The sequence below is a fragment of the Erythrolamprus reginae genome, chromosome 1, assembly GCF_031021105.1.
Source record: "Erythrolamprus reginae isolate rEryReg1 chromosome 1, rEryReg1.hap1, whole genome shotgun sequence".
NCBI lineage: Eukaryota > Metazoa > Chordata > Lepidosauria > Squamata > Dipsadidae > Erythrolamprus > Erythrolamprus reginae.
In genome coordinates this window covers 404,204,189-404,231,028 of record NC_091950.1, presented here as the reverse complement: position 1 = coordinate 404,231,028, position 26,840 = coordinate 404,204,189, and the positions used below count along the sequence as shown (strand labels likewise).

Below are 26,840 nucleotides of genomic sequence, written 5' to 3'. Positions count from 1 at the left end.
TGCTCCCCGTAGAAAATCCTTCACCCAGGGATGATAAGCCAAGGAACGTACTCCTTCCACACGTATCATGGTTGCAAGAGCCGCTACATGTCGTTTTAGCGTGTTGGGCGCTAGCCCTTTGTCAAGACCGGTTTGTAAGAACTCTAGAACTGTAATGACCGAAGCCTGTCCAGCATTGATGCTTTGCTTGTTGCAAAAACTGCAAAAGGCCGCCCATGTCGTCTGGTAAATCCGAGAAGTAGATGGACGCCTCGCAGCCTGCATAGTGTCAATGACCTTCTCTGGTATCTTCAATCCCCGTAGTCTGACCCGTTCAAGTGCCAAACGGTCAGTTGGAGCCACTGGGGATCTGGATGATGAAGTTCCCCTTGACTGAGGGATATCAAGTGGTCTGGAATCCTCCAAGGTGTCGACACCGACAGTGCCATCAAGTCGGAGAACCACGGTCGTCGGGGCCAGTACGGAGCCACTAGTAACAACTCCGCTTTCTCCCGCAGGAGTTTCTCCACAACTCGTGGTATAAGGTTTGTTGGCGGAAATGCGTATAGTAGGCCCGGTGGCCAGGGCGTTCGAAGAGCGTTGACCTCCTCCGCCCCCGGCTGTGGGAACCGTGTGTAGAATCTTGGAAGCTGGGTGTTCCGGGAGCTGGCGAAAAGATCCACTAGCGGAAGGCCGAACCGCCTCGTTGCCTGATGAAAAAGTGTCGGATCCAGCCTCCACTCGGACTGATCCAAGGTGGACCGGCTCAGCCAGTCCGCTTGTGTATTGCTGATCCCAGCGATGTGTTCTGCTGTTAAGGAGCTCAGGTGTAGCTCGGCCCAGCGGAATAGTGCCTTTGTCTCCTCCATGAGACGCTGTGACCTTGTGCCCCCTTGGTGGTTTAAGTGGGCTCTGGTCGCCACATTGTCCGTGAGCACCAACACGTGCTGTTGATGAACCAGAGGTGCAAATGCCTGTAGTGCTAAGAACACTGCTCTTAGTTCCAGAAAGTTTATGTTGACCGAAGTGAGGTCCTCCTCCGTCCACAGTCCCTGAGCCATGTGAGCTCCAATGTGGGCGCCCCATCCGGTAAGACTGGCATCGGTGGTCAGGATAACTTGCTCCCCTATCTGGAATGGAGATCCTCTGCTTATTGCGGCGGATGTCCACCATTTCAAGGATTCCCTGACTCTCTGGGGCAAGTATACCTGTCTGTGACGATGGCTCACCTTGGACCTCTGAGCCGGGAGCAGGAACCACTGCAGTGTTCTGATATGGAATCTGGCCCAGGGGACAATGCCAATGGCTGACACTAGTGTTCCCAGTATCTTTGATAGCAGAGACAGTGGAACTGGTCCCCGCTGAACACTGGAAATCAAGTGTCCGATGTTGTCTTGCCTCTCTTGTGAGAGAGAGACCGTGCCCTTCTGTGTGTCTATGATCGCTCCTAGATGTAGAAGCCTGGTAGTAGGTGACAGTTGGCTTTTTTCCACATTGACTGTGAAGCCATGGAGTTCCAGTGTATGTATTGTCTCGTTGAGATCTCTGTGTGCCGCCAGCTTGGACCTGGACAAAATGATGATATCGTCCAGGTAGGCCATGAGTCTGATGGATTTTGCTCTTAAGCTGGCAGTCAATACGTCCAAGAGCTTCGTGAACGTTCTTGGGGCCGATGACAGGCCGAACGGCATGGCTCTGTATTGGTAATGTCTTCCATCGGTATAAAATCGGAGAAACCTGCGGTGTTCCGGATGAATGGGAACGTGCAAGTAGGCCTCCTTGAGGTCTATGGATGTTAAGATGTCCTGTGTCCGTATGGAGGCGAGAATGGTCTGTAGCGAGTGCATCCTGAACCTCCTGTACTTTATGAAAAGGTTCAGTTGCTTCAGGTTGAGGATCAACCTGCAGCCTCCTGATGCCTTGGGCACGATGAATATCATAGAATAGAACCCTTTCCTTTCCTCCTGCTGCGGAACTAGTTCTATGGCTTGTATGTCTAGCAGGTGTGTAATCTCCCTGCGCAATTGTAGTCTCTTTTGAAAGTCCTTTATTACTGGGCAGCGTATAAAACGGCTGGGAGGGGGTAGAAAAAATTCTAGCCTGAGTCCCTGTGTAACCGTGGCCAGAGCCCATTTGTCGGAGGAAGTCGTCCGCCAGACCTCGCTGAAACTTTGCAGTTTTCCCCCTATGGGCTGATGGCCGGCTAAGTCATCTCGTGCGCTTAAACCCTCTCTGGGAATTGCCACGAAATGGTCGTCTGGACTGTTGATATCCTCTCGGTCTGTCCTGAAAGGAGCTTCGGTCGCTCCTATAGGGCTGTTGATTGTATTGCCCCTGGGAAAAGGGGCGCTGATTCTGATTGGGTCCCGTGGCAGAGTCCCAGCGAAAGGACTGACGCCTTGAATAAGGTGTGAACCTCCTGTCTGGACGTCTGTTAGCTCTAGGCAGGACCTTCCTCTTGTCCTTGTCTTCCACTAGAACCTTCTCCAACAAGTCTCCGAAGAGTGTGGAGCCTTGGAAGGGACCGGAGGCCAGGCGCCACTTAGACTTAAGGTCTGCCTGCCAGTTTCTCAACCACAAGAGGCGGCGTGACGCTAGTGTGGTTGCCATGCTGCGTGCGGAAAATTTGGCCGCGTGAAGGGTGGCATCCGCCGAAAATTCTGTCGCCGCCAACAACTTACTTAAGTCTTGACGAAGGCGACCATCCTCAGGCCCCAGGCGAGATTGCATCTCCTTGATCCACATCAGTGATGCTCGATTGATGAACGAGGCAGATGCCGCCGACCTGAACCCCCAGCCAGACATCTGGTGCGCCTTACGCAGCAATGTCTCTGCCCTCCTCTCCTCCGGTCTCAGGCATTCCCCGGTTTCGGAGGGAACCAGTGCGCTGGAAACAAGCGTGACCACCGGCTGGTCGATCGGGGGAAATTCGAGCAACTTTTCCACCTCCTCGTCGAAGGTGTAGAATCGCCTCTCGATGTTGGAGGGCCCTTGTGCGGCTGCTGGTTGTTGCCAAGGTCTCTTTAGGCCCTTCACGAAAATGCCTGAAGCAGGAAAATGTTCGGACTCGGGTTGAGGTTCCTCGAGCAGTGAGGCCGAAGTCTGCTCCGGTTCAGCGGTCTCTGTTGTCTTAGCTGAGCCGGGAAGGTTCATTACCTGCTTGGCTTTGTATAGCAGGGTTCTGAAGAGTGCCGGTTTAAACAGACCTACTGTGGGTGTCTGTTCCGGGGCCGTCTCGTCCTCAGAGAAGCCATACTCTGGTTCACTGTCCTCAAACTGATCCTGCTCTTCCAACAGTGACCCCAAACCCGAGGGGGGCGGTGCTGACCATGAAGCTGTTGTTTGTTGTCTTCCATACTGTGGAGCCCCAGGCGCCATGCCCTGTGAGTATGCGTTGACAATAAAGTCCTGCAAGTCCGGTGGCAAATTCTGCCACGCCCCAGGCTGGGCCCGTAGTCCCGCTGCTGTAGGGGTGAACGTGGCTGCTGGCCCTTGGGAGCTTCTTCCCGCCTGTCCTGCAGATTCAGGCCTAGCCCAGGATGTGCTGGGTGAGGGCATGGCTTGGGGCAGGGGCAGGAACTGCCTGTCTGGTGACCAGTCTCCCTCTGCTGCAGCCCCTGTAGACTCAAAGGTCATTAGGGGTGACCTGGATTCAGATGAGTGCCTCTGAGCTGGGGTTAGTCCCGCTGGGGAAGATTGTAATGCCGCTTCCAGCTTTTTTTCTAACGCTTTGATGCGTTTCTCAGCCTCCTTAATGGAGGAAGAAGAGGCAGAGGAATGAGATTTAGCTTTCTCCTTGGGCTTCCCCTTTGCCTTATCCTTAGAGGGAGCTGGGGAACTTGGGAGCTCCTTGGGTGGGTGCTCCTCCATTGTACTCACAAACAGTTGGTCACAATCTCAGGCTTTGCTGTTTCTGACCTCCGGTGGCTTAGATTCTCACCAACCTCGTCAGTTTTGCCCCAAAAAATGGCGTCCGCGGTCTCTCCGGACCTGCGCCTGCGCACTAGGGCTTCCCAGCCCGTTCGCGCTCAGATTTGCCGCTCAACAGCTGTTTGGCGCCCAAAGACGCCTCGCCGCTCTGGCCGCACCCAACATGGCGGCGCCCAGCCTGCACGGCTCGCCGGGCTGCTTCCCAGACCCGCTCTCGCCGGGGCCGTTTCGCCGCTTCCAGGCTCTCCGGGGGGTTGCCGACCTCCCCGCTGTAATCCCTGCCGCGGCGCGGCAATTTCGACGGCAATTTCGGCGGCGGTGGCGGCGGCCGGCGGCGGCTCTCTCCACGCTCGCCGGGCTGACTTCCCCGTCAGCTGTGAGGCGCTCGTCTCCCGCTGCGCGCGAGTCGCCTTTCAAGCCTCCCAGTGGGGGGGGCGGACCCCCCCACCTTCGGCCGACAGCCCCGGTATGGCCTCGGAGGCCAGGGACCCCCAGGCTGGGTGCTCCTCTCTGGGGTGTTCCCACTGGGGGAAGGCAAGACCCCTAAGGAGAGTCGTTGGGGGTGGTGCCCGCTGAGGGCAGAGACCCCGGACCGTCTGATCCTCTTCAAGCTTCACATCTGAAAGACAAGAGAAAAAGGATTAAAACGGTACAGACAATTTATTTTTACACATTTCTATACATTTTAATCTAACACAAAACTCAGCATGTCTCTACTCAGTGACTGAGTTTTTAAAACTGGCTCATGGGGAGAGCAGAGGGGGCGGTGCTTAATTAATATGTAAATTTTAACTCAGTCTCTACCAATAGGATTGGAGTAATACCCATGTTGGACTCTCCTTCCAGATGCAATGGAGAATGAACAATATAGTTTTTTGTATCCTGCCTCATCAACCATATGAAACCCAGACTGAGAAAGCTATATGCCATTTCTCTACTGCACAAATGCAGTGTTAGTCACCCAATTCAACACCCCTCCTGATAAATTACTGGGCTTCACCCATCAATGTTGCAATAAGCTTCCTTATTCAAACTGGGAGGAGAGTTTTAGCCCTCGAACCCCTTGCCTTGTGCCAAATGCAAACTGAAGAATGGTAGGCAGAGCTAGTCATACTTTTTTTCAATGTCTCTGCCCTCTAGCCAGCTCCAAATTAGCAACTTCTCTGTTGCTCTTGGACAGCCCTGCTATGCCACATGAAAAGAATATTGATGACCTCAGGAAATCTCTACCCAGTTTTAAAAATAGCTGCTTCGTGACATCACAAAGACAAGTTCAGACACTCCATTTCCTAATATTCATTTTTCCTTAACAATAGTCAGTCTGGCCCAGAGGTGTGTGTGTATGTGTGTGTGTGTGTGTGTGTGTGTGTTTGAAAGCCACTTTGGTTTTCTCATTAGTATATTTCCAAAACCATATCCCAGCACTGTTTAGACTCCGTTCCCAAACTTGGCAACTTTAAGACTTGTGGACTTCAACTCCCAGAATTCTCCACCTAGCATAGCTGGCTGGAGAATTCTGGGAGCTGAAGTCCACAAAGTCTTAAAGTTGCCAAGTTTGGGAACCACTGGTTAGATGATTGAATTCCTTTTGAACTATGGGAGTCCACAGCATGCAGTATTTCTAGGACCCAATTTAAATAAATGTTTTTAATAGCATAGTTCCAGAAGGCATGGTATCTTTCTGAGAGTATGCCTTTTCCTTGCTGATCCTACCTAAACCATAGATCCTCTTCAGAAACACTGCCTCAACATCTGGATGTATAAACTAAGAAGATGTTGTAGACGCTCTTCAACAAATTCTCAATATCTGAAGGGTTATGGGCAAAACCTCCATCTGTTGCCTTTCTGGAAGGCTGTAAGCAGCAACCCAGTGGTTGCTGAAAGGGAGCAGGGGGCAAACACTTATCATCTGTTCTTATTTTTTCTGTTCTGAGATTTTTATAGATAAAAATGGAAGTGGGAGATCTCCAGGAAAAATATGACCATTCATTCCTACTATTGAACTCCTTCAACTGCAGTGGAAAAAAAATAAGAAACTTATGTTTTGTGTGAGGTGGTATCAGGCTAAACCCCAAAATGATGAAGAGCAATTCAACCAGAGTTCAGTTCTTTATTTACTTCCATACAATAGACAGAATCTTGCCAGACTAAACACTTACCACTTTCATTATAATACAGGATATTGTAGATATAACCTGGCAGAGTTCAGGGAGTGGCCATTTTTACGCTCTCCCTATCAAGCTCCAGGCTGTGCTGCCTCCTCTCTCACCTCCCTTCTTGGAATGTGCTCCCTCTTTCCTGGAAAAGTGCTGCTCTATTGTGGTCCATCATAGGTAGAGCAAATTTGGGATCATTTTTCAAGATTGTGGGAAATTAAGGATAACGGGAAGGGAGACACATGAACAAAAGCCAGTCACATTGCTGCCAGAATTGAGCGGCAAAATCTCGTGGGTACAAGCAAATCTTGGGACTGCCCATCATAGTAGTGCTGAAAGGAAACCTTTTTGCATCTGGGGACTCATTTTCAATTTTCCATCTATCCATCTTCTATGTCAGTCATAGGAAACATAGCCAATAACATCGTGATGTAACTGGAAGCTAGGCTGAATTTTTTTCCAGGCTTTTGCAGTAGGTGGTTTAAACTCAGAATATTAGCAATACAGTACAGTGATACCTTGTCTTACAAATTTAATTGGTTCTGGGACGAGGTTCTTAAGGTGAAAAGTTTGTAAGATGAAACAATGTTTCCCATAGGAATCAATGGAAAAGCGATTAATGCGTGCAAACCCAAAATTCACCCCTTTTGCCAGCCGCAGCGCCTGTTTTTGCACTGCTGGGATTTCCCTGAGGCTCCCCTCCATGGGAAACCCCACCTCCGGACTTCTGTGTTTTTGCGATGCTGCAGGGGAATCCCAGCAGGAGAATCCCAGCAGCGCAAAAACGGGTGCTTCGCTGGCAACGGAAGTCCGGAGGTGGGGTTTCCCAGCGAAGGGAGCATCAGTGAAATTGCAGCATCGCAAAAACACCAAAATCCTCGAAACCCCACCTCCGGACCTCTGTGTTTTTGCGATGCTGCGATTTCACTGAGGCTCCCCTCGCTGGGAAACCCCACCTCCTGACTTCCGTTGCCAGCGAAGCACCCGTTTTTGCACTGCTGGGATTCCCTTGCAGCATCACAAAAACACGGAAGTCCGGAGGTGGGGTTTCCCATGGATGGGAGCCTCAGGGGGAACTGGCAACGGAAGTCTGGAGGCGGGGCATCCCAGCGGCGGCGATGGGTTTGTAAGGTGAAAATAGTTTGTAAGAAGAGGCAAAAAAATCTTAAACCTGGGGTTTGTATCTCGAAAAGTTTGTATGACGAGGCGTTTGTAAGACGAGGTATCACTGTATATTAATTTTGGAAATTGTTTCAACTTAGTGTCATACATTCAACTATTGAAAACCAATCCCCCCCCCCATGGAATCTTAGCAGAACTATTAAAGGTGTTGGGAGGGACACTCTGAGTCCCGAAGTTCGCCTTTGACTTCGGGACTCAGTTGGGAAGCCGCGCGGCTGTTTTAAAACGTCGCCGCCTGTATGTCCCGAAGCCAAACGAACCCGGGTGGCCGGGCGAGCAGCGAGCGAACGGCGGGTGGCCGGGCGAAGGGCGGGCGAGCGGCGAAGGGCGGGCGAGCCGGGTGAACGGTGGGCGAAGGGCGGGTGGGCGGGCGAGCGGCGGGCGAGCCGGGCGAAGGGCGGGTGACCGGGCGAAGGGCGGGCGAGCGGCGAAGGGCGGGTGGCCGGGCGAACGGCGGGTGGCCGGGCGAACGGCGGGCGAGCGGGTGCTGGGGGGGGGCTTCGCCCTCCCGCCAGCAAGAGGGGGAAGACCCAGGGAAGCCGCCCAGCAGCTGATCTGCCCGGCGCCATCTACGCATGCGTACCCATAGAAAAAAAAGGGCGCGCATGCGCAGATGGTGTTTTTACTTCCGGGTTCAAAAATCACCATATAGCCATTTCGCAATGATCGGGCTCGCAATACCCGGGGGATCACTGTAATGCCAGATATTGGGGGGGGGGGATTCAGAGAGGTTAATCTAAAGTATTTTTAAAGAGCTTTGAGCACTTAGGTCTTTGAAATAATAATCCCAGCCTCTCAATAATAAATTAATTAGGTTCTAGTTTACCGTGTTCTTTTTTACTCTTGGTACACACAGTTCTACTTCTAACAAATTTAATTTTATTTTGATCCATCCCTCTGCTTTGAAGAGGCATTCTTTCCAAAATTAGCAAGTGGCTTCAAAGATCAAGCTTTCTCACAATGATCTCACTGTCATCCCCAGATGACAATACATTCGCCCACCTTTCCCTCTGTCTCCTACATACAATGTTTGGGGAGCTAGGGATAACTTCCCATTCAAGCAGGTATCGAAAGGAATGCGTGTAGTTCTCCTCAAAAGTTGAAGGAATGAATGAGTGAGTGAGTGAATGAGTGTATGTGTGTGTGTGTACATGCATTTCTAGTAAATCTAAGATTATTTAAAACAGAAATTATTATCTTCCTTTCAAGTAAATTTCAGTAGCTCTGGGAGAATTTGTTAATTCTGCTATGATAAATTACAAGGTTGTGTATTCTTAATACTTCTAGCATTTTGTACACTTTTAATTTTCGTTAGGATATCTTAATATCTCGTTTTTGGGTTACTGCCTGACTCCAGGCCAAAACTGTGTCTCTCATATATGCACAAACACAATATATACAGAAAGAAAGAGATCACCTATTCAGAAACAGAAGTAGTCAGAACTATAGTGTTTAGTCTAATTTTGTATTAAATCAAGGCCAGTTGTTATGGAAGCAAACATACCATTTTTTTAAAAAAAACCCAGCTTATTCAGGAGCACAGATTAGTCAGTGTTAGCCTGTTATCTTCAAGAGCAAGGGGAAGTCTTCTCAGTCCCTCGCTAAAGAAACCTTGGATAACTGCTATCTCTCACTGCATCACAACATTAGGATGCAAACTGACTGTGTATTCAACACCTGTCTGCAGGAGGTCAGATCTAAGAAACAGATCGGTGCTGTGTAAAAGGGGTGTCTTAATGCGCATATCTTTTCACTTGTTCCCTCCGAGTCTTCGGAGAGGGGCGGCATACAAATCTAAATAACAACAACAATAATAATAATAATAATAATAATAATAATAATAATAATAATCCCTCTGCACAGTAGACCTTAACTGTAGAGGGGGAAACCTAAGACTCCAGATCTTTATGGCATCTCTTTCATCCCACTTCATCCCATTTCAGCCACAACTGCTAAATAATACTAGTATAATATTCTGTTACTTGTAAGGCAGGATTATTTATTTATTTATTTATTTATTCATTCATTCATTTATTTGTTTATTTATTAGATTTGTATGCCGCCCCTCTCCGTAGACTCGGGGCAGCTAACAACAATAAGACAATATAAACAAATCTAATATTTAAGTTAATTTAAAAACCCTAATTTAATAAACCAACCATACATACAGACATACCATGCATACATTTTTTGTAAGCCTAGGGAGAGGAGAATATCTCAGTTCCCCCATGCCTGATGACAGAGGTGGGTTTTAAGGAGCTTACGAAAGGCGAGGAGGGTCGGGGCAACTCTGATCTCTGGGGGGGAGTGGGTTCCAGAGGGTCGGGGCCGCCACAGAGTAGGCTCTTCCCCTGGGTCCCGCCAAACGGCATTGTTTAGTCGACGGAACCCAGAGAAGGCCAACTCTGTGGGACCTAACTGGTCGCTGGGATTCGTGCGGCAGAAGGTGGTCCCAGAAGGCGGTAATATGAAAGGCTTTTGCACTGCTTATCTATACTTCCAATAAGGAATGTCCATTCTCTCACGTGTGGGAACAGGGACATCCAATGCCCGAAATTTCTTGCAGCATTTAACATTTGCTACTAAAGAAGGTTGTGACAAATTGGCCTTTTTAAAATAGCAGATCTATCTATTTATGTTATGTTATGTTATGTTATGTTATGTTGTTATGTTATGTTATGTTATGTTATGTTATGTTATGTTATGTTATGTTATCTATCTATCTATCTATCTATCTATCTATCTATCTATCTATCTATCTATCTATCTATCTATCCATCTTCTATCCATCCATCCATCCACCCACCCACCTACATTTTTCTTAAACTCACTGGATAAGTTTTAACATTTTAACATACTGTACGCCACTTTGTGAGCTGTAACACTGAAAGGTGATCTATATATAGAAAGAAGTGAATAACGAATTAGTGAATTAATTACACTGGCCTGGATCCAAAGAAACATGATGGAATCAATTGGTTCATTCCAATGACCCAGAGCCAATTACCCAGAGAAGGTGATAGCCTCCCCTTCACTGGATGCATTCAACCAGGGAGCCATCTGTTAGGGATGTTTTAATTTGGATTCCTGAACTGAACAGGAGGTTGGACTCAGTGGCCTAAATTGTCCCTTCCAACCCTGTGATTTTATGAAAAGGAATAACATATTCTCCTTGTGCAATGAGTTCCGGCAGCCCACTGTGCAAACTAGACAGCAGTTCTACAAGAAAAAGAGCAAATAAAGTTGTAGTGAATGAACTCTAGGGAGTCAAAGAAGACATGTTCCAGGCCCAAAAATCACTTTTATCATATGTTTATCACTTGCCACTTATCTTCTCTATATTAAAATTGCTTTCTTTATCTAAGGGGCTACCATATTCCGGTAAGAGACAATTGTTAAGATATTCATGAACTGGGAGAATCATGTTCTGGGGTGGCGCAGCAGGTAGAGTGCTGTACTGCAGGCCACTGAAGCTGACTATAGATCTGAAGGTCAGCGGTTCAAATCTCATCACCGGCTCAAGGTTGACTCAGCCTTCCATCCTTCTGAGGTGGACAAAATGAGGACCCGGATTGTGGGGGCAATAGCCTAGCTCTGTTAAAAAGTGCTATTGCTAACATGTTGTAAGCCGCCCTGAGTCTAAGGAGAAGGGCGGCATAAAAATCGAATGAATGAATGAATGAATGAATGAATGAATGAATGAATGAATGAATGTTAACAAAGTTAGTCAATGAAGGTAAAGTTAGTCAATGAAGTAAAAGGGCAGACTAGATGGACCTTGGGGTCTTTTTCTGCCGTCAGTCTTCTATGTTTCTATGTTTCTAAGGGGCATAGCAACTAAGTCAGCCAATGGAGCTAACCACTTCTGAGTCTGTGCAGAGAATCGAAACTGAAAACTGAAGCTTAAGGCTGGGCGTGACTCCAGGCCCTCTCTGTTCTCTGCACTCTTATTATACCAGCTAATTACATCTGGAGCAAGCGAAACATTTTTGGACATGACAGTTTAACACAGTGGTTCCAACGTGGGGCCCACACTGCACAGGAGGTGCAATTTGATTTTTAATGGGGGCAATTGGAACCTTGTTTAAACCAAGCTAATGGCCTTTTAGGCTTCCTCTACATGAGTAGTTCACTTTTTGAATAGTAAGAGATGCTTAGGTGGGGCATGTCACCAGGCCCGGTGGGGGGGGGGGGGACGGGACACACATCAGGATTTTAGACATGCTTAGGTGGGACATGGCCAAAAAAAGATTGGGAACCATTGGTTTAACACAGTGTTTCCCAACCTTGGCAAATTGAAGATATTTGGACTTCAACTCCCAGAATTCCAAATATCTTCAAGTTGCCAAGTTTGGGAAACACTGGTTTAACATAAGCAATGAGCAAAAATGGAGCAAGGGCCTAGAGCAGGGGCAGGGATAGAACAGTTGGCTCTATGACTTGTGGACTTCAACTCCCAGAATTCCTCCGCAATCATGCTACCTCAGGAATTGTGGAAGTCCACATGTCATAGGAGAGCCCTATGGCCTAGAGGCATCATGGAGCTTCCTTGTAGGGGATAAAGCCTACAAATCTACTCAAGGAGTAGCCGAGCCTGCCTAGGGAATCTTGCAGCCACATTATAGTTAACAAGCAGGACTGCGTTATGGCAGTTAACTAAATACATCTGGGCAGCCTTGTAGAAAGAACAGGCTTAATGAATACCAGCTGAATAAGAGAGCACGCTAGCTACAACTGCTCCTATGAAGTTGTGTGTTTGAGAATAGCTCAATAGTAGCTGAAACTGGTTATTCTCATGTTGTAGCACAGAGTATTCAGATTCACGGATTCTTTGCTGCATGAATTCTAAACTTTGTTCTCTTATCTTGGCCTCCTGGAACCTTGCCCAGAAGTAGAATGCTTTGGCTTCTGACTCCTGGACCAATTTACCAACTAATCTTCTCTACATCCCCTTGGCCATGACTAACCCCTTTTGGAATTCGACCGTGGATTATATGTGGACTTGGTAGTTTTCTGTGCACTTTTGCTTGGATTAAAGCATTGCAAGATCAATCCTAAACCTATTTGAGGAATCCGAACCTAGATGTTGGATGGATGTGCAAAATATATCAATCTGGGAACAGAATGTTCTGTTTCTCTCTGGAGCATGCTGAACCTCCTTCTGGTACATGCTATGTGGGGGGGGGGAGAACTATCACTGAAACAGGACATTCTACAGGGAAACAAGAGCTCTGTTTACAGAGCCGCACATTTGCAAATTTCAGATACTTAGGCATACATCAGGATCATAACATCTCTGTTCTGGGCTAAAGTCATATTCAATTTTTTAATAATGGTATTCTCGGAATTGCTACATTGCTCTGAAGAATCGTGGGTAGCCAACACTGAGACGACTCTGAGTTTTCTTTCTCTTGACTTTCACTTACTGTACAGTGATACCTCATCTTACAAACGCCTCGTCATACAAACTTTTCGAGATACAAACCCGGGGTTTAAGATTTTTTTGCCTCTTCTTACAAACTATTTTCACCTTACAAACCCACCGCCGCCGCTGTGATGCCCCGCCTCCAGACTTCTGTTGCCAGTGAAGCACCCATTTTTGCACTGCTGGGATTCCCCTGAGGCTCCCCTCCATGGGAAACCCCACATCCGGACTTCTGTGTTTTTGTGATGCTGCAAGGAAATCCCAGCAGGGGAATCCCAGCAGCGCAAAAACGGGCACTTCGTGGCAACGGAAGTCCAGAGGTGGGGTTTCCCAGCGAGGGGAGCCTCAGTGAAATCGCAGCATTGCAAAAACACAGAGGTCCGGAGGCGGGGTTTCCCATGGAGGAGAACCTCAGGGGAATCCCAGCAGTGCAAAAACGGGTGCTTCGGCTGGCAAAAGGGGTGAATTTTGGGCTTGCACGCATTAATCGCTTTTCAATTGATTCCTATGGGAAACATTGTTTCGTCTTACAAACTTTTCACCTTAAGAACCTCGTCCCGGAACCAATTAAGTTTGTAAGACAAGGTATCACTGTATATTGTATTTGGCTACCAATGGCCATGATGACATCTTGTAAAATCCCACAGTGCCAATTAAATGTACTGTAACGCTCTCTACATGGGGCTACCTTTGAAAAGTGTTCGGAAACTTCAGATTGTGCAGAATGCAGCTGCAAGAGCAATCATGGGCTTTACCAACACTCCCCAATCTGCATTGGTTGCCGATCAATTTCCGGTCACAATTCAAAGTGTTAGTCTTGACCTATAAAGCCCTTCATGGCATCGGACCAGAATATCTCCGGGACCGCCTTCTGCCGCACGAATCCCAGCGACCGATTAGGTCCCACAGAGTTGGCCTTCTCCGGGACCCGTCAACCAAACAATGTCGTTTGGCGGGTCCCAGGGGAAGAGACTTCTCTGTGGCGGCCCCGACCCTCTGGAACCAGCTCCCCCCTCAGATTAGAACAGCCCCCATCCTCCTTGCCTTTCGCAAACTCCTTAAGACCCACCTCTGTCGTCAGACGTGGGGGAATTGAAATATCTTCCCCAGGCCTATACTGTTTATGTATGGTATGTTGTGTGAATGTTTTTTAAATTATGGGTTTTTAGCTTTCTAATTATTGAATTTGTATTTTACACTGTTTTTCTGTTGCTGTTGTGAGCCGCCCCGAGTCTGCGGAGAGGGGCGGCATAGAAATTTAATAAATAAATAAACAAAATAAATAAATTTTGAGCTGCAAAATCTCATAGTTATGGTATCATCACTCTTTGCAGCCTTGCAGAAATATTACGGAGTAAACAAATGTGCAAATGAGAAACTTGTCACATTTTTGGTGGTGCTGTTGGAACGGACTCGAAGAAAAAGTAATGACTAGTCCAAGTGATGCTAATGAGAGTAAAATGAATGACTGATGGCAAACCCAAGCCATAAAGCAGAGATCTTTAAACTTGGCAACTTTAAGACTTGTGAAATTCAACTCGTATAGCTGGTGGGAGAATTCTGGGAGTCCACAAGTCTTAAAGTTGCCAAGTTTGAAGACCTCTGCCCCAAAGAATCTTTCAAGCAACCTACTGGCCTTAAAAGAAATGAGAAAAAGGAGCTTACCTCTCCCTGGAAACTCTTCAATAGTGGAGCTACCTGTTTGCGTAGGTCCTGGAAGATAAAAAAGCAAACACATGGATCAAGAAATGGGTCATTAAAGAAAGATGGCTAAAAATGCATCTGTTTAAATAAAACTGAAGTGCTTTCATCAGCTATTCCTATCTCCTTTAAAAAAAAACCCCAATTCTATCATATTAGCTGAAGGCTGATTACATTTTTAATCAAAACATTGCTATGAGCAAGGAATGTAGCAAAAATCCATTCAAACTCGCTTATGAATCTCGCCTGATATACAATTATGGTTGTCCCAAAGGAGGAGAATTAGTTAACAAAAGCCTCTGGTAATATTGAATAATCAGTGAACTCCTTCAGTCTAACAACTCAACTGAGACAGAGCAGTGAATGACTAATGGAATGTAAAACATGTGAAGCCACATGGAAAGGGATCAAGCTAGACCCCAGTTTGAAGCATAGCCTCCTTTTGATGTGCAAGGAATTGGACATTATTTATTTAATGCTCATGTAAATCTCAATGTAACAGAAACACACGGTTTTAGCAGCTCACTTGCTTTTTTTCCAGTATATTAATCTTCAAAAACCAATTTTTGAGCAAGTTTAGCACTCCTGTGCCAAAAGCTGATCTCACTGTATTTATTACATATTATTACTGTCCAACACACACACACACACACACACACACACACACACACACAACCATACACACACATGTATTTGCTTAGAAACATAGAAACGTAGAAGACTGACGGCAGAAAAAGACCTCATGGTCCATCTAGTCTGCCCTTATACTATTTCCTGTATTTTATCTTAGGATGGATATATGTTTATCCCAGGCATGTTTAAATTCAGTTACTGTGGATTTATCTACCACGTCTGCTGGAAGTTTGTTCCAAGGATCTACTACTCTTTCAGTAAAATAATATTTTCTCATGTTGCTTCTGATCTTTCCCCCAACTAACCTCAGATTGTGTCCCCTTGTTCTTGTGTTCACTTTCCTATTAAAAACACTTCCCTCCTGGACCTTATTTAACCCTTTAATATATTTAAATGTTTTGATCATGTCCCCCCTTTTCCTTCTGTCCTCCAGACTATACAGATTGAGTTCATTAAGTCTTTCCTGATACGGTTTATGCTTAAGACCTTCCACCATTCTTGTAGCCCGTCTTTGGACCCGTTCAATTTTGTCAATATCTTTTTGTAGGTGAGGTCTCCAGAACTGAACACAGTATTCCAAATGTGATCTCACCAGGGCTCTATATAAGGGTATCATAATCTCCCTCTTCCTGCTTGTTATACCTCTAGCTATGCAGCCAAGCATCCTACTTGCTTTTCCTACTGCCCGACCACACTGCTCACCCATTTTGAGGCTGTCAGAAATCACTACCCCTAAATCCTTCTCTTCTGAAGTTTTTGCTAACACAGAACTGCCAATGCAATACTCAGATTGAGGATTCCTTTTCCCCAAGTGCATTATTTTACATTTGGAAACATTAAACTGCAGTTTCCATTGCTTTGACCATTTATCTAGTAAAGCTAAATCATTTACCATATTACAGACCCCTCCAGGAATATCAAACCTATTGCACACTTTAGAGTCATCTGCAAATAGGCAAACCTTCCCTACCAAACCTTCCCCTATGTCACTCACAAACATATTAAAAAGAATAGGACCCAGAAGAGACCCTTGTGGCACACCGCTTGTAGCTTCCCAGAGAAGGATGAATGGAAAGAATTTCACTCCTGCTATTGTTCATCCCACCACCAATCTGCTGGCAGCCATATATCCAAATTTGTTCCCAGTAAGATTCATGGTACAATTATCTCTCCATGGCACTAAATATTTGAACAAGTGCTAGTTAACACAAATGACTGGAATCATTCCCGAGTATCATAAATTAAATTAGTAGCATCATTCTTCAAAATATGTATTAGGGTTTGCTAGACGGAAACAAACAACAAACCAAAAAATTAAGGTTGACAGACCGGGAAGCTTGCTGGCAAGTGAATAATAAAGCAAGTAATAAGAGAGATATATACTTGTTCATAAACAGATACCCTTCTGTGCAAAAAACAAAACAACAAAACCCCTATCCTAAATTACAGAGACACGTTAAACTAAATGTAATACATGTATGGATTTTAAAATCTGTTGCTCCCACAGCACCAAAAGCAGGACTAAAATATGTGTTTGCGTGTAAAAAAACTTCCAAGTCTAGATCTTTTAATAATAACTCCAATATATAACAATCTCAGTACATTTTAATAATCCCAAATAATAACAGGCAGTAAAATAATAATAATGACAGTAAAATGAGAAAGGCTTACAGAGCCCAAAAGAAGAACTGCGGGAACAAAACAGATCCTCTGTATCAAGCAAACATTCTTTGTTCATTCTTTTGATTACATAGCACAATTCAAACTGTGAGAATATGTAGCTTTCCTAGAACTATTTCTAGAATTTTACAACACCTTCAAAAATACACTTTATCACTTGGTATGTTTAATTTTCCCCAACTGAAAATATTTAAAAATATGCAAAATGTGAATTATGATTGAAAACATGTCCGTAATTCATTATTTGTATGCGTTGTTGTATCGTCTCAGATTTTTAAAACAAAACAGGAATCATTTTCCCCTTATGTTAAACCAATAATTTCTTTTTACAATCAGATTGCTGATCCAATTCATCTAGTCTCCCATATTCTTTCTTTCGTAAATTGCTCAAGACCCACCTATACCACCAGCCAGGTATGGGGGAGTTGAGACACCTTTCCCCCAGGCTCTTTATATTTTATATTTGGTATGTATGTGTTGTTTGGTTTTAAATCTGATAGGGTTTTATATACTTCTTTTTAATATTAGATTTGTTCACTATAATATTGTTTTTTATCATTGTTGTGAGCCGCCCCGAGTCTTCGGAGAGGGGCGGCATACAAATCTAATAAATAATAATAATAATAATAATAATAATAATAATAATAATAATTATTATTATTATTATTATTATTATTATTATTATTATTATTATTATTATTATTATTGGTAAAGGTTCTCAGATCCTTGCTGGTCTACAAGAGACAAGAAACCCCAATTTGGGACTTTGGCTGGAATATCATTATCAGAACCTTTTCTGCGGCTCATCTACCTACCTTAAGTAAAGCAAAGTAGAGTGGTGCTCAAATGTTTGTAAGCCTTTTTTGAATTTTCAATATTTCTGCATACAAATGCCCTAAAATCGCTATCCCACCGATGCACCCATCACCACTGCAATCAAAGCCATACATCTTGTTGCCGATTGTCCTGTTTTCCCTATGGACTTTTCAAGAGTCAAGTCTTTATATTATGTGTCCAAAAATATGACTATTTGAGCCTGGCCATCAGAACTCTGGATTCATTTGTTCTATAATCCCTTTATTTTATGATCACAGCTGCCCAGCTAAAGCAAGCAAGCACCTATGTCTGGCAACAGCAGAATAGGAAAGTGATGGAGATGGATGATGACTTTAGTGACAATGGCATTTTAAAACAAGGGCTTAATTTTCAAGCATGCCTGCTTCAGTATAAATTTAAAATCTTTATAAACACATTTGCATTCATTTCTTTTTTCTTAGTATTCTTTTAACAACCACAACCACAACCACAGAGTTGGAAGGGACCTTGGGGGTCTTCTAGTCCAACCCCCTACTTCAGACAGATAGTTATCCAACATCTGCTTAAAAACTTCCAGTGTTGGAGTATTCATAACTTCTGGAGGCAATTTGTTCCACTGATTAATTGTTCTAACTGTCAGGGATTTTCTCCTTAGTTCTAAGTTATTTCTCTCCTTGTTTAGTTTCCACTTGTAAAAGTTCTACTGGTTTTGCAGCAATGCACATCCTGCATCAAGTGATATAATTCAAATGGCAAATGTCCTCCATGCATTGTAACTGATCAAAAAGATAAGTTACAAGAGCCATGTCAGAATTGCATCCCGAAATAAGCGCTTGGCCTTATTTTTGGGGAGATCTTATTATTTTGGGCTGCGTGGAACAATACAGTGGGTCTTATTATTTTGGGACGTGTGGACAGTACCAAGGGAGAAGGCCAGCAGCAAAAGAGCCAGTGATTCAACTGTGGTGACCAAAAGAACCAGAAGCCAAATTTTCATGGAGCAAGCGAGGGTGTGTGGGGAAAGATGGACATTCTTCACAACAAATATAAATTGTTTAGGTTCAGCACACCGATCTATGGGGTTATTTTTCACGCCTTACGTTCAAGCGGTGGAAGGTCTTAAGCATAAAACGTATCAGGAAAGACTTAATGAACTCAATCTGTATAGTCTGGAGGACAGAAGGAAAAGGGGGGACATGATCGAAACATTTAAATATATTAAAGGGTTAAATAAGGTCCAGGAGGGAAGTGTTTTTAATAGGAAAGTGAACACAAGGACAAGGGGACCCAATCTGAAGTTAGTTGGGGGAAAGATCAAAAGCAACATGAGAAAATATTATTTTACTGAAAGAGTAGTAGATCCTTGGAACAAACTTCCAGCAGACGTGGTAGATAAATCCACAGTAACTGAATTTAAACATGCCTGGGATAAACATAGATCCATCCTAAGATAAAATACAGAAAATAGTATAAGGGCAGACTAGATGGATCATGAGGTCTTTTTCTGCCGTCAGACTTCTATGTTTCTATGTTTCTAAGCAAGGGCTGCAACTATTTGAGATTTCTACAGCACAGTTGTTTCTGCCAGGTTTAAAGAAAGAATAGAGCATCAGAGCTGGACTTCAGAGACCCATTTCATTGTATCCCCACGTGATGCCTTAAAGCAGAAGTAAATAACCTGCTGCTCTTTTGATGTAGTGTAGTTCCTATAAGGTCTGGTTAATAGGACTCACGTCTGGAACGTATGGCACTTATAATCCCAGAAATCTGGCAAGTACCTTACACTTTTCCCATAACCTGAAGACTTCTAACCTTGCGAGGGAAATGCTTTCTTGTCTCCCTCTACTAGAACTGGCACATAATAGACCTTCCGAGGCCTCAACTTCTCCTTTCACAGGAAAACAGACTGATGGATGTCGTAATAAAAGGCTGACTTGCTCTCATGAGAAACTGCACATTCTAGTGAGAATGGCCACCTGTACACCTATTCCAAGTGACCAAGCAGCTAGGCAGGTACGTATGAGAAAGATGACTTATTTGTTTTGGTAGGAGGGGGTTCAATACTCCCCCCCCCTGGCTTCTTTATTCAGATCAATTCATCTACAAATGCTGCTAATCCTTCCAGCCCCTGGCTACAACCATGTTATCTCTAGGGCTTTGTGGGCTGAGCATACGGATTGGCTTCTTAATTATAATCTGTATTTATCTCCGCTGCTTCAAGTACAGTGATACCTCATCTTACAAACGCCTCGTCATACAAACTTTTCGAGATACAAACCCGGGGTTTAAGATTTTTTTGCTTCTTCTTACGAACTATTTTCATCTTACAAACCCACTGCCGCCGCTGGGATGCCCCACCTCCAGGCTTCCGTTGCCACTGAAGCGCCTGTTTTTGCACTGCTGGGATTCCCTTGAGGCTCCCCTCCATGGGGAATCCCACATCCAGACTTCCGTGTTTTTGTGATGCTGCAGGGGAATCCCAGCAGCGCAAAAACGGGCACTTCGCTGGCAATGGAAGTCCGGAGATGGGGTTTCCCAGCGAGGGGAGCCTCAGTGAAATTGCAGCATCATAAAAACACAGAGGCCCGGAGGTGGTGTTTCAAGGACTTCGGTGTTTTTGCACTGCTGGGATTCCCCTGATGCTCCCTTCGCTGGGAAACCCCACCTCCGGACTTCCATTGCCAGCGAAGCGCTCGTTTTTGCGATGCTGGGATTCCCCTGCTGGAATTCCCCTGCAGCATTGCAAAAACACAGAAGTCCAGAGGTGGGGTTTCCCATGGAGGGGAGCCTCAGGAGAATCCCAGCAGCGCAAAAACGGACGCTTCGGCTGGCAAAAGGGTTGAGTTTTGGGCTTGCATGCATTCATTGCTTTTCCATTGATTCCTATGGGAAACATTGTTTCGTCTTACAAACTTTTCACCTTAAGAACCTCATCCCGGAACCAATTAAGTTTGTAAGACAAGGTATCACTGTATTTGGGAATTAATTTTATTTTAATTTAAGGTTCAAAGCACGTGTTAGAAGAAGAATTTTAGGTTCCAACTCAAGCCGGGAGTTGCTCAAGAATAAATAAAAATGAAACCCAAGAGCGCTGTGAGGAAAGAAGACATATTTATTCCTAAAAGTAAACAATTTTTTTAAAGTGGCTGCTGCTGAGAAATGGGGTACAGCAGCAGACTTTTATAGGGAGAGCTATGGAAAGGTCTACATCAGAGGCCTTCAAACTTGGCAATTTTAAGACTTGTGGAGAATTCTGGGAGTTGAAGTCCACAAGTCTTAAAGTTGCCAAATTTGAAGACCTCTGACCTAAAAGATTGCCTTTACTATGGAAGCCTGGGAATTCTGGGAGTTAAAGTCCACAAGTCCACAGTTCTGGAGACCTCACCTACAAAAAGATATTGACAAAATTGAATGGGTCCAAAGACGCAAGAATGGTGGAAGGTCTTAAGCATAAAACGTATCAGGAAAGACTTAATGAACTCAATCTGTATAGTCTGGAGGACAGAAGGAAAAGGGGGGACATGATCAAAACATTTAAATATGTTAAAGGGTTAAATAAGGTTCAGGAGGGAAGTGTTTTTAATAGGAAAGTGAACACAAGAACAAGGGGACACAATCTGAAGTTAGTTGGGGGAATGATCAAAGGCAACATGAGAAAATATTATTTTACTGAAAGAGTAGTAGATCCTTGGAACAAACTTCCAGCAGACGTGGTTGGTAAATCCACAGTAACTCAATTTAAACATGCCTGGGATAAACATATATCCATTGTAAGATAAAATACAGGAAATAGTATAAGGGCAGACTAGATGGACCATGAGGTCTTTTTCTGCCGTCAGTCTTCTATGTTTCTATGAAAGTTGCCAAATTTGAAGACCTCTGACCTAAAAGGTTGCCTTTACTATGGAAGCCTGGGAATTCTGGGAATTGAAGTCCACAAGTCTTAAAGTTGCCAAATTTGAAGACCTCTGACCTAAAAGGTTGCCTTTACTATGGAAGCCTGGGAATTCTGGGAGTTGAAGTCCACAAGTCTTAAAGTTGCCTAGTTTGAAGACCTCTGATCCACGTGTCGGTTTTAGGGTGCCACTTGAAGGACATATGTATATGTGTGTTTATTCTTGTAGACAGGCAGTTCCACCTGGAGGCCTAATTTAATTAATGCTATTTGTGTTTTCAGACCTTATCCTTTGATATGTGGATTAGGTCTGGATAACACTTGGGAGTTTGAGGAAGATTGGGTAACCGTTTGCTATTTGGGAAGATTGCGGGGCCACAGCTAGGAGTCCCTGGCTGTGATTCAGGAGCACGAAGCTCTGCTGAACTGTCAGAGCAGTAGATCGAAAATTAGATCCAAAAGGCTCTGAATTCTGTAAATGATTTTCAATGGGCAGCAATCTGAGCCAACGCTCATGCTGTAAGGACACACACACACAGAGCCACTCAACCAGATGTGTGGGAATCAGCCGGGTGTACAACTCATGAGTAGAAGAAATTGAAACTCTGAGTCCACTTTGGAATAAACAGCATATAAATACAATCAACCAAGCAATCAATAAATTGTGTAGATAGTGTTCTGTCTGGGTCCTCCCAGACGCCAACACCAACCAAAAAGAGTATCCAGACACACTGGTAAAAAGCAAAGGCAGTTTATATAATTCAAAGCAAACACAGGTAACAAAAACTGTTCTTACAGACAGGAACACTATGAAGCTTCACAGAGGTTTCACGAAGGCCAGGCAATAAAACAGGATTCTTGCTGGCAAAAACAACGCTGGAGATAATAAAACCCACGCCTCCCCCAAATCTTCCAGACTTCTAGGCCACAAGCCAAGATCAGAGACGCCGAGAATCGAAGCAAGGTCACAGGACTCCTAGTTGATAACTCTCCACAAGACTGTAAGGGCGGGCCTGCCTTTTCAACCCTGCTGAGGGGAACCACACCCAAACCCAGCTGTTGCCAATTCAGAGATGGAAATACCTTTCTAATTGGCCCCGTCTTTGAGCTGCACGTCGCTGCCTCATATCTATTATAGCCTGTGCGTCTTCATCCAATGAATCCAGGCTACTAGCTGGGGAGAGCGCCCCCCCCAGGGGTCTCAGGCTGTTCTCCCTCCTCCTCTTCCTGACGTTCCTCTCCCCCGTCTGCCTGGTCCTACCCCTCCTGTTCACTGTCCTCCTCCTCTGGGCATGGATCCGGCAGAGATCCAGCCGGTCCCTGAGGAGCCTCAGGCTGAATCACAACAGATAGTATCTAGGATAAAACTGTCCAAGAATGGAAGAAAGGTTGGCATGTCTGTCCAAGCTGTGTGACTGAGTCAAAAAGCAGGAAGGGATAGCAATGAAGGCATGTTCTCAACAGCTCTGACAGACTCAGTCCAAAGAGCTTGGAGAACGTAGTCAACCCATATCCACCACTATGGAGAACAGAGTGGACAGAAGTCTAGCAACATTTAAAGAAAGCCAAATACTTCCTTTTTTTTTCTACAGGCAGCAACTAAGTACAATCCTAGCAATGGCCAGAAGGTACTTAACCGTAAATGATCATTAATATTCCAACATGTGCTAAAAGATGCTGTTTTGCTACTTGTAAATGGAATAGCCTTCAAAGAAGAATGCACCTTGGGAGAATTATTCAGACTTCCTAAGTGTCCATTTGCATATTTACAGGTTAGGAAGAGAAGGAAAAAGACACGGGCAGGGCGCCCCTGCAGGGCCGAAGGAACCATTTTACCATTCATTAGTATAATTCAAGTAAATGCCCGATCCTTTGATAATCAATGCATTTACTCTTGAGGCCTTTTTATTTCCATAGAGAACAGCTCATCCTGGAAATCCACAACCCTACGATACCCTATTTTTCAATCAAGTTTAGTAGAATGTTCCTAGCTCTTCCTTCTGATAAATAAAAAAATAATGACCTTGATTTTACAGTAGCAGGAAAAAAGGAACATACTGGTGCATTAAGAATGACTTCAGCTCAAGAGATCTTGTGAAAATTCCATTAACTTTAATTATTGAACAGAAGAAAGGTTGGCTTACTGTTCATGACCTATTTCCCACCCGCCCCGTCCCGTTGGCTACCCAATAAGAAAGGCAAAGAATGGCATTTGCAGAGGAGGATGACTTACTTGTGTGGTTGGGCAAATCTGGTTAAGAACAAATCAAACAACCATGTGTCAGGATGCTTCATGTTCCCTCTGAAAGGCATTCCAAATCCCATCCTGACGTTTGACACCCAAATTCCATTACAGTGATCCCTCGATTTTCGCTATCTCGATGTTCGCGAAACGCTATATCGCGATTTTTTCCCACCCGATGACGTCACTCTCTTCCTTCCTTTCTCATCTTTCTTTCTCTCTCTCTTTCTCTATCTTGCTTCTTCCTCTCTCACACTCCCTTCCTCCCTCTCTCATCTCTTTCTTTCCTTCTCTCTCTTTCTCTATCTCTCTCCCTCTTGCTGGCGGGCGGCGGGCGGGCGAGCGGGGGCATCAGCGAGGAGCCGGGGTTTCCCCTTTGCGTGGGCGGCCGGGAAGACCCAGGGAAGGTTCCTTCGGCCGCCCAGCAGCTGATCTGCTCGGTAGCGCAGCAGCAGCGAGGAGCCGAATCGGGGTTTCCCCTTTGCGTGGGCGGCGGGGAACGCAAACTCCACCATCTACGCATGCGCGGCCATAGAAAAAAAGGGCGCGCATGCGCAGATGGTGCTTTTACTTCCGCAACCCTACATCGCGAATAATCGATTATCGCGAGGGGTCTTGGAACGGAACCCTCGCGATAATAGAGGGATCACTGTATTACATTTGCTCGGAGACAAACAGGGGGAAAGTCTCTTTTGCTCCCGATCTACAAACTTTTAGACCTAGTTAAAAGTCACACTGGTCCAATTATAACTAGGTCTAAGTGTCAGGATAAGATGTAGGTACCATATTTTTCAGAGTATAAGATGCACCCCCCCCCCTAAAAGAAGGTGAAAATTTGGGTGCGTCTTATACACCGAATGTTGCCCCACCTAGCCTCTCAAACAGAGGTTTCAGAGGCTGAAAACAGCCTGTTTCAGAGGCTTCCCCCCTCCCCATCCTCTCAAACCTCCATTTGAGAGGCTGGGCAGGGCTACGATGGAGGTTTCATAAGCTGGAAAAATGCCTCTGAAACAGAGGTTCCACAGGTTGAAAAAGGCAAGACACAGACCAATGAACCTGTTGCTGAAGTTCACCTCTGGGAACAGCTGATTGAAGGTATTCAGGAAGGCCATCCATCCCCCAATCAGCTTTTTTCTTATTTTCCTCCCGAAAAACTAAATGTGCCTTATACTACCGGTATTATATTATGTTATATTATATTATGTTATGTTATGTTATATTATTATATTTATTATATTATATTTAGTGATGGGTGAACCAAACTCGCACAATTCGGGTCTGTACTGAATTTTGCGGTGTTCGGTATGTTGAACACGAAATTTTTTGAAACTTCGGGCAAAGTTTGGGGTCATGTTCGGAGCTTTGACATCACCGGCAGGTTGCTAAGGACGCCACAGTGATCACTTCCTGGATTCCATGGAATTCAGGAAGTGATCACCTTGGCGTCCTTAGCAACCTGCCGGTGACATCAAAGCTCCGCCCCTGAAATCTCTTCGTGGGAGGGATTCCCCAGCTCCTTCAAAGGGAGGTCTTCCGGTATAAATAAACATTATTATGGGCGCTGCAAGCAAAGGACACCGCAATGGCGCTGCAAGCAAAGGGCGGTCCTTTCATGTAAAAATAAACATGTTTATATATATAATTTATAATCTAATTTTAGATTTGGGTTTCTTACATATTGTGTTTCTATTTATTCTTGTTTGGTAAGGACAAGGACAGCATAGAAATCCAAACAAACAAATGAATAAAATAAATAAATACACAGCTGGGGAATTCTAGAAGCATGCAATGATGGTAGCCCAGGCCTTCCATTTATCTGTGGCCTGGGATGAAGAAGCGGAAGGGAAACGTGTCCACATTGCCTAAGCCAGTGATGGCGAACCTATGGCATGAGTGCTACAGGTGGCACGCAGAGCCATATCTGCTGGCAAGCGAGCCGTTGCCCTAGCTCAGCTCCAACGTGCATGTGTGTGCTGGCCAGCTGATTTTTGGCTCGCACAGAGGCTCTGGGAGGGCGTTTTTGGCTTCCAGAGAGCTGCTGGGGGGATGGATGAAGACATTGTTACCCATCCCCAGCTCCAGGGAAGCCTTTGGAAACATGAAACACGAGCCTATTAGGCCACCAGAAGTTGGGAAACAGGCTGTTTCTGGCCTCCAGAGGGCCTCCGGGGGAGGGCGGGGGAAGCTGTTTCCGCCCTCCCCAGGCATTGAATTATGGGTGTGGGCACTCGTGCATGCGCGATAGAACACACGTGCGCTCTTTCAGCACCCAAGGGAGAAAAGGTTCGCCACCACTGGCCTAAGCACTATCTACGATGGTTCCTCATTCCTACTACAGTGGAACCCCGACATAAGAGCTGCTCTACTTAAGAGCAAGTCGAGATAAGAGCTGGGAGGGGAGAGATATTTTTGTTCTACTTACAAGCCCAAATTCGAGATACAAGCGCCAAGGAGCTGTCTCCTGAAGCCAAACGCTAACTTCCGCGTTCGGCTTCAGGAGACAGCTGCGAAGCGGCGCGCTTGTTTTAAAAGGTTGCAGCCGGCCTGGGGGGCTCGCAGCTTTCTTTCTTGCTCTTTTTCTTTCTCTCTTTTACCTTCCCTTCCTCTATTTCTTCTTTTCTTTCTCCTTCCCACCTTCTTCCCTCCCTCCCTCCCTTCACTCATTCCTCTCTTACTCTCCCCTTTCATAAGTTTCCTTGCTTCCTTCCTCTGTTCCTGTCCCTTCCCCCTTTCTTTCTTTCTTTCTTTCTTTCTTTCTTTCTTTCTTGCTCTTTTTCTTTCTCTCTTTTACCTTCCCTTCCTCTATTTCTTCTTTTCTTTCTCCTTCCCACCTTCTTCCCTCCCTCCCTCCCTTCACTCATTCCTCTCTTACTCTCCCCTTTCATAAGTTTCCTTGCTTCCTTCCTCTGTTCCTGTCCCTTCCCTCTTTCCTTCCTTCCTTCCCACCCTCCGTCCATTCATTCACCCATTCCTCTCTTGATCGCTTAAAGCCGGTCCCTGGTGCAAAAAGGGTTGGGGACCTCTGTCCTACAGGATTGGGTGGCAGAGAAGTTGAACATATGTAAATTTAAAAGTTTAAGAAAGTTTACAAGTTAAGTGAAAGAAACTTCATTATTCATTTATATGTACATGTACATTTCTTCATTAAAAACATGTCTTTCTGCATAATTTAGACTAACTTTGTGAGTTTTTTGAGGGCTG

The 26,840-nt window shown here is 45.2% G+C and overlaps 1 protein-coding gene across 6 annotated transcripts in view; it reads right to left on the bottom strand.

Moving 5' to 3' along the window:
• CUX1 (cut like homeobox 1) overlaps nt 1-26,840 on the bottom strand; it is a 538,811-nt gene that overhangs the window by 302,898 nt on the left and 209,073 nt on the right. For all 6 annotated transcript variants that reach the window (XM_070735185.1, XM_070735186.1, XM_070735184.1 and 3 more), the window contains exon 3: nt 14,338-14,385. In XM_070735185.1, the coding sequence (XP_070591286.1) occupies nt 14,338-14,385 (48 nt within the window). The remainder of the gene's footprint in view (nt 1-14,337; nt 14,386-26,840) is intronic.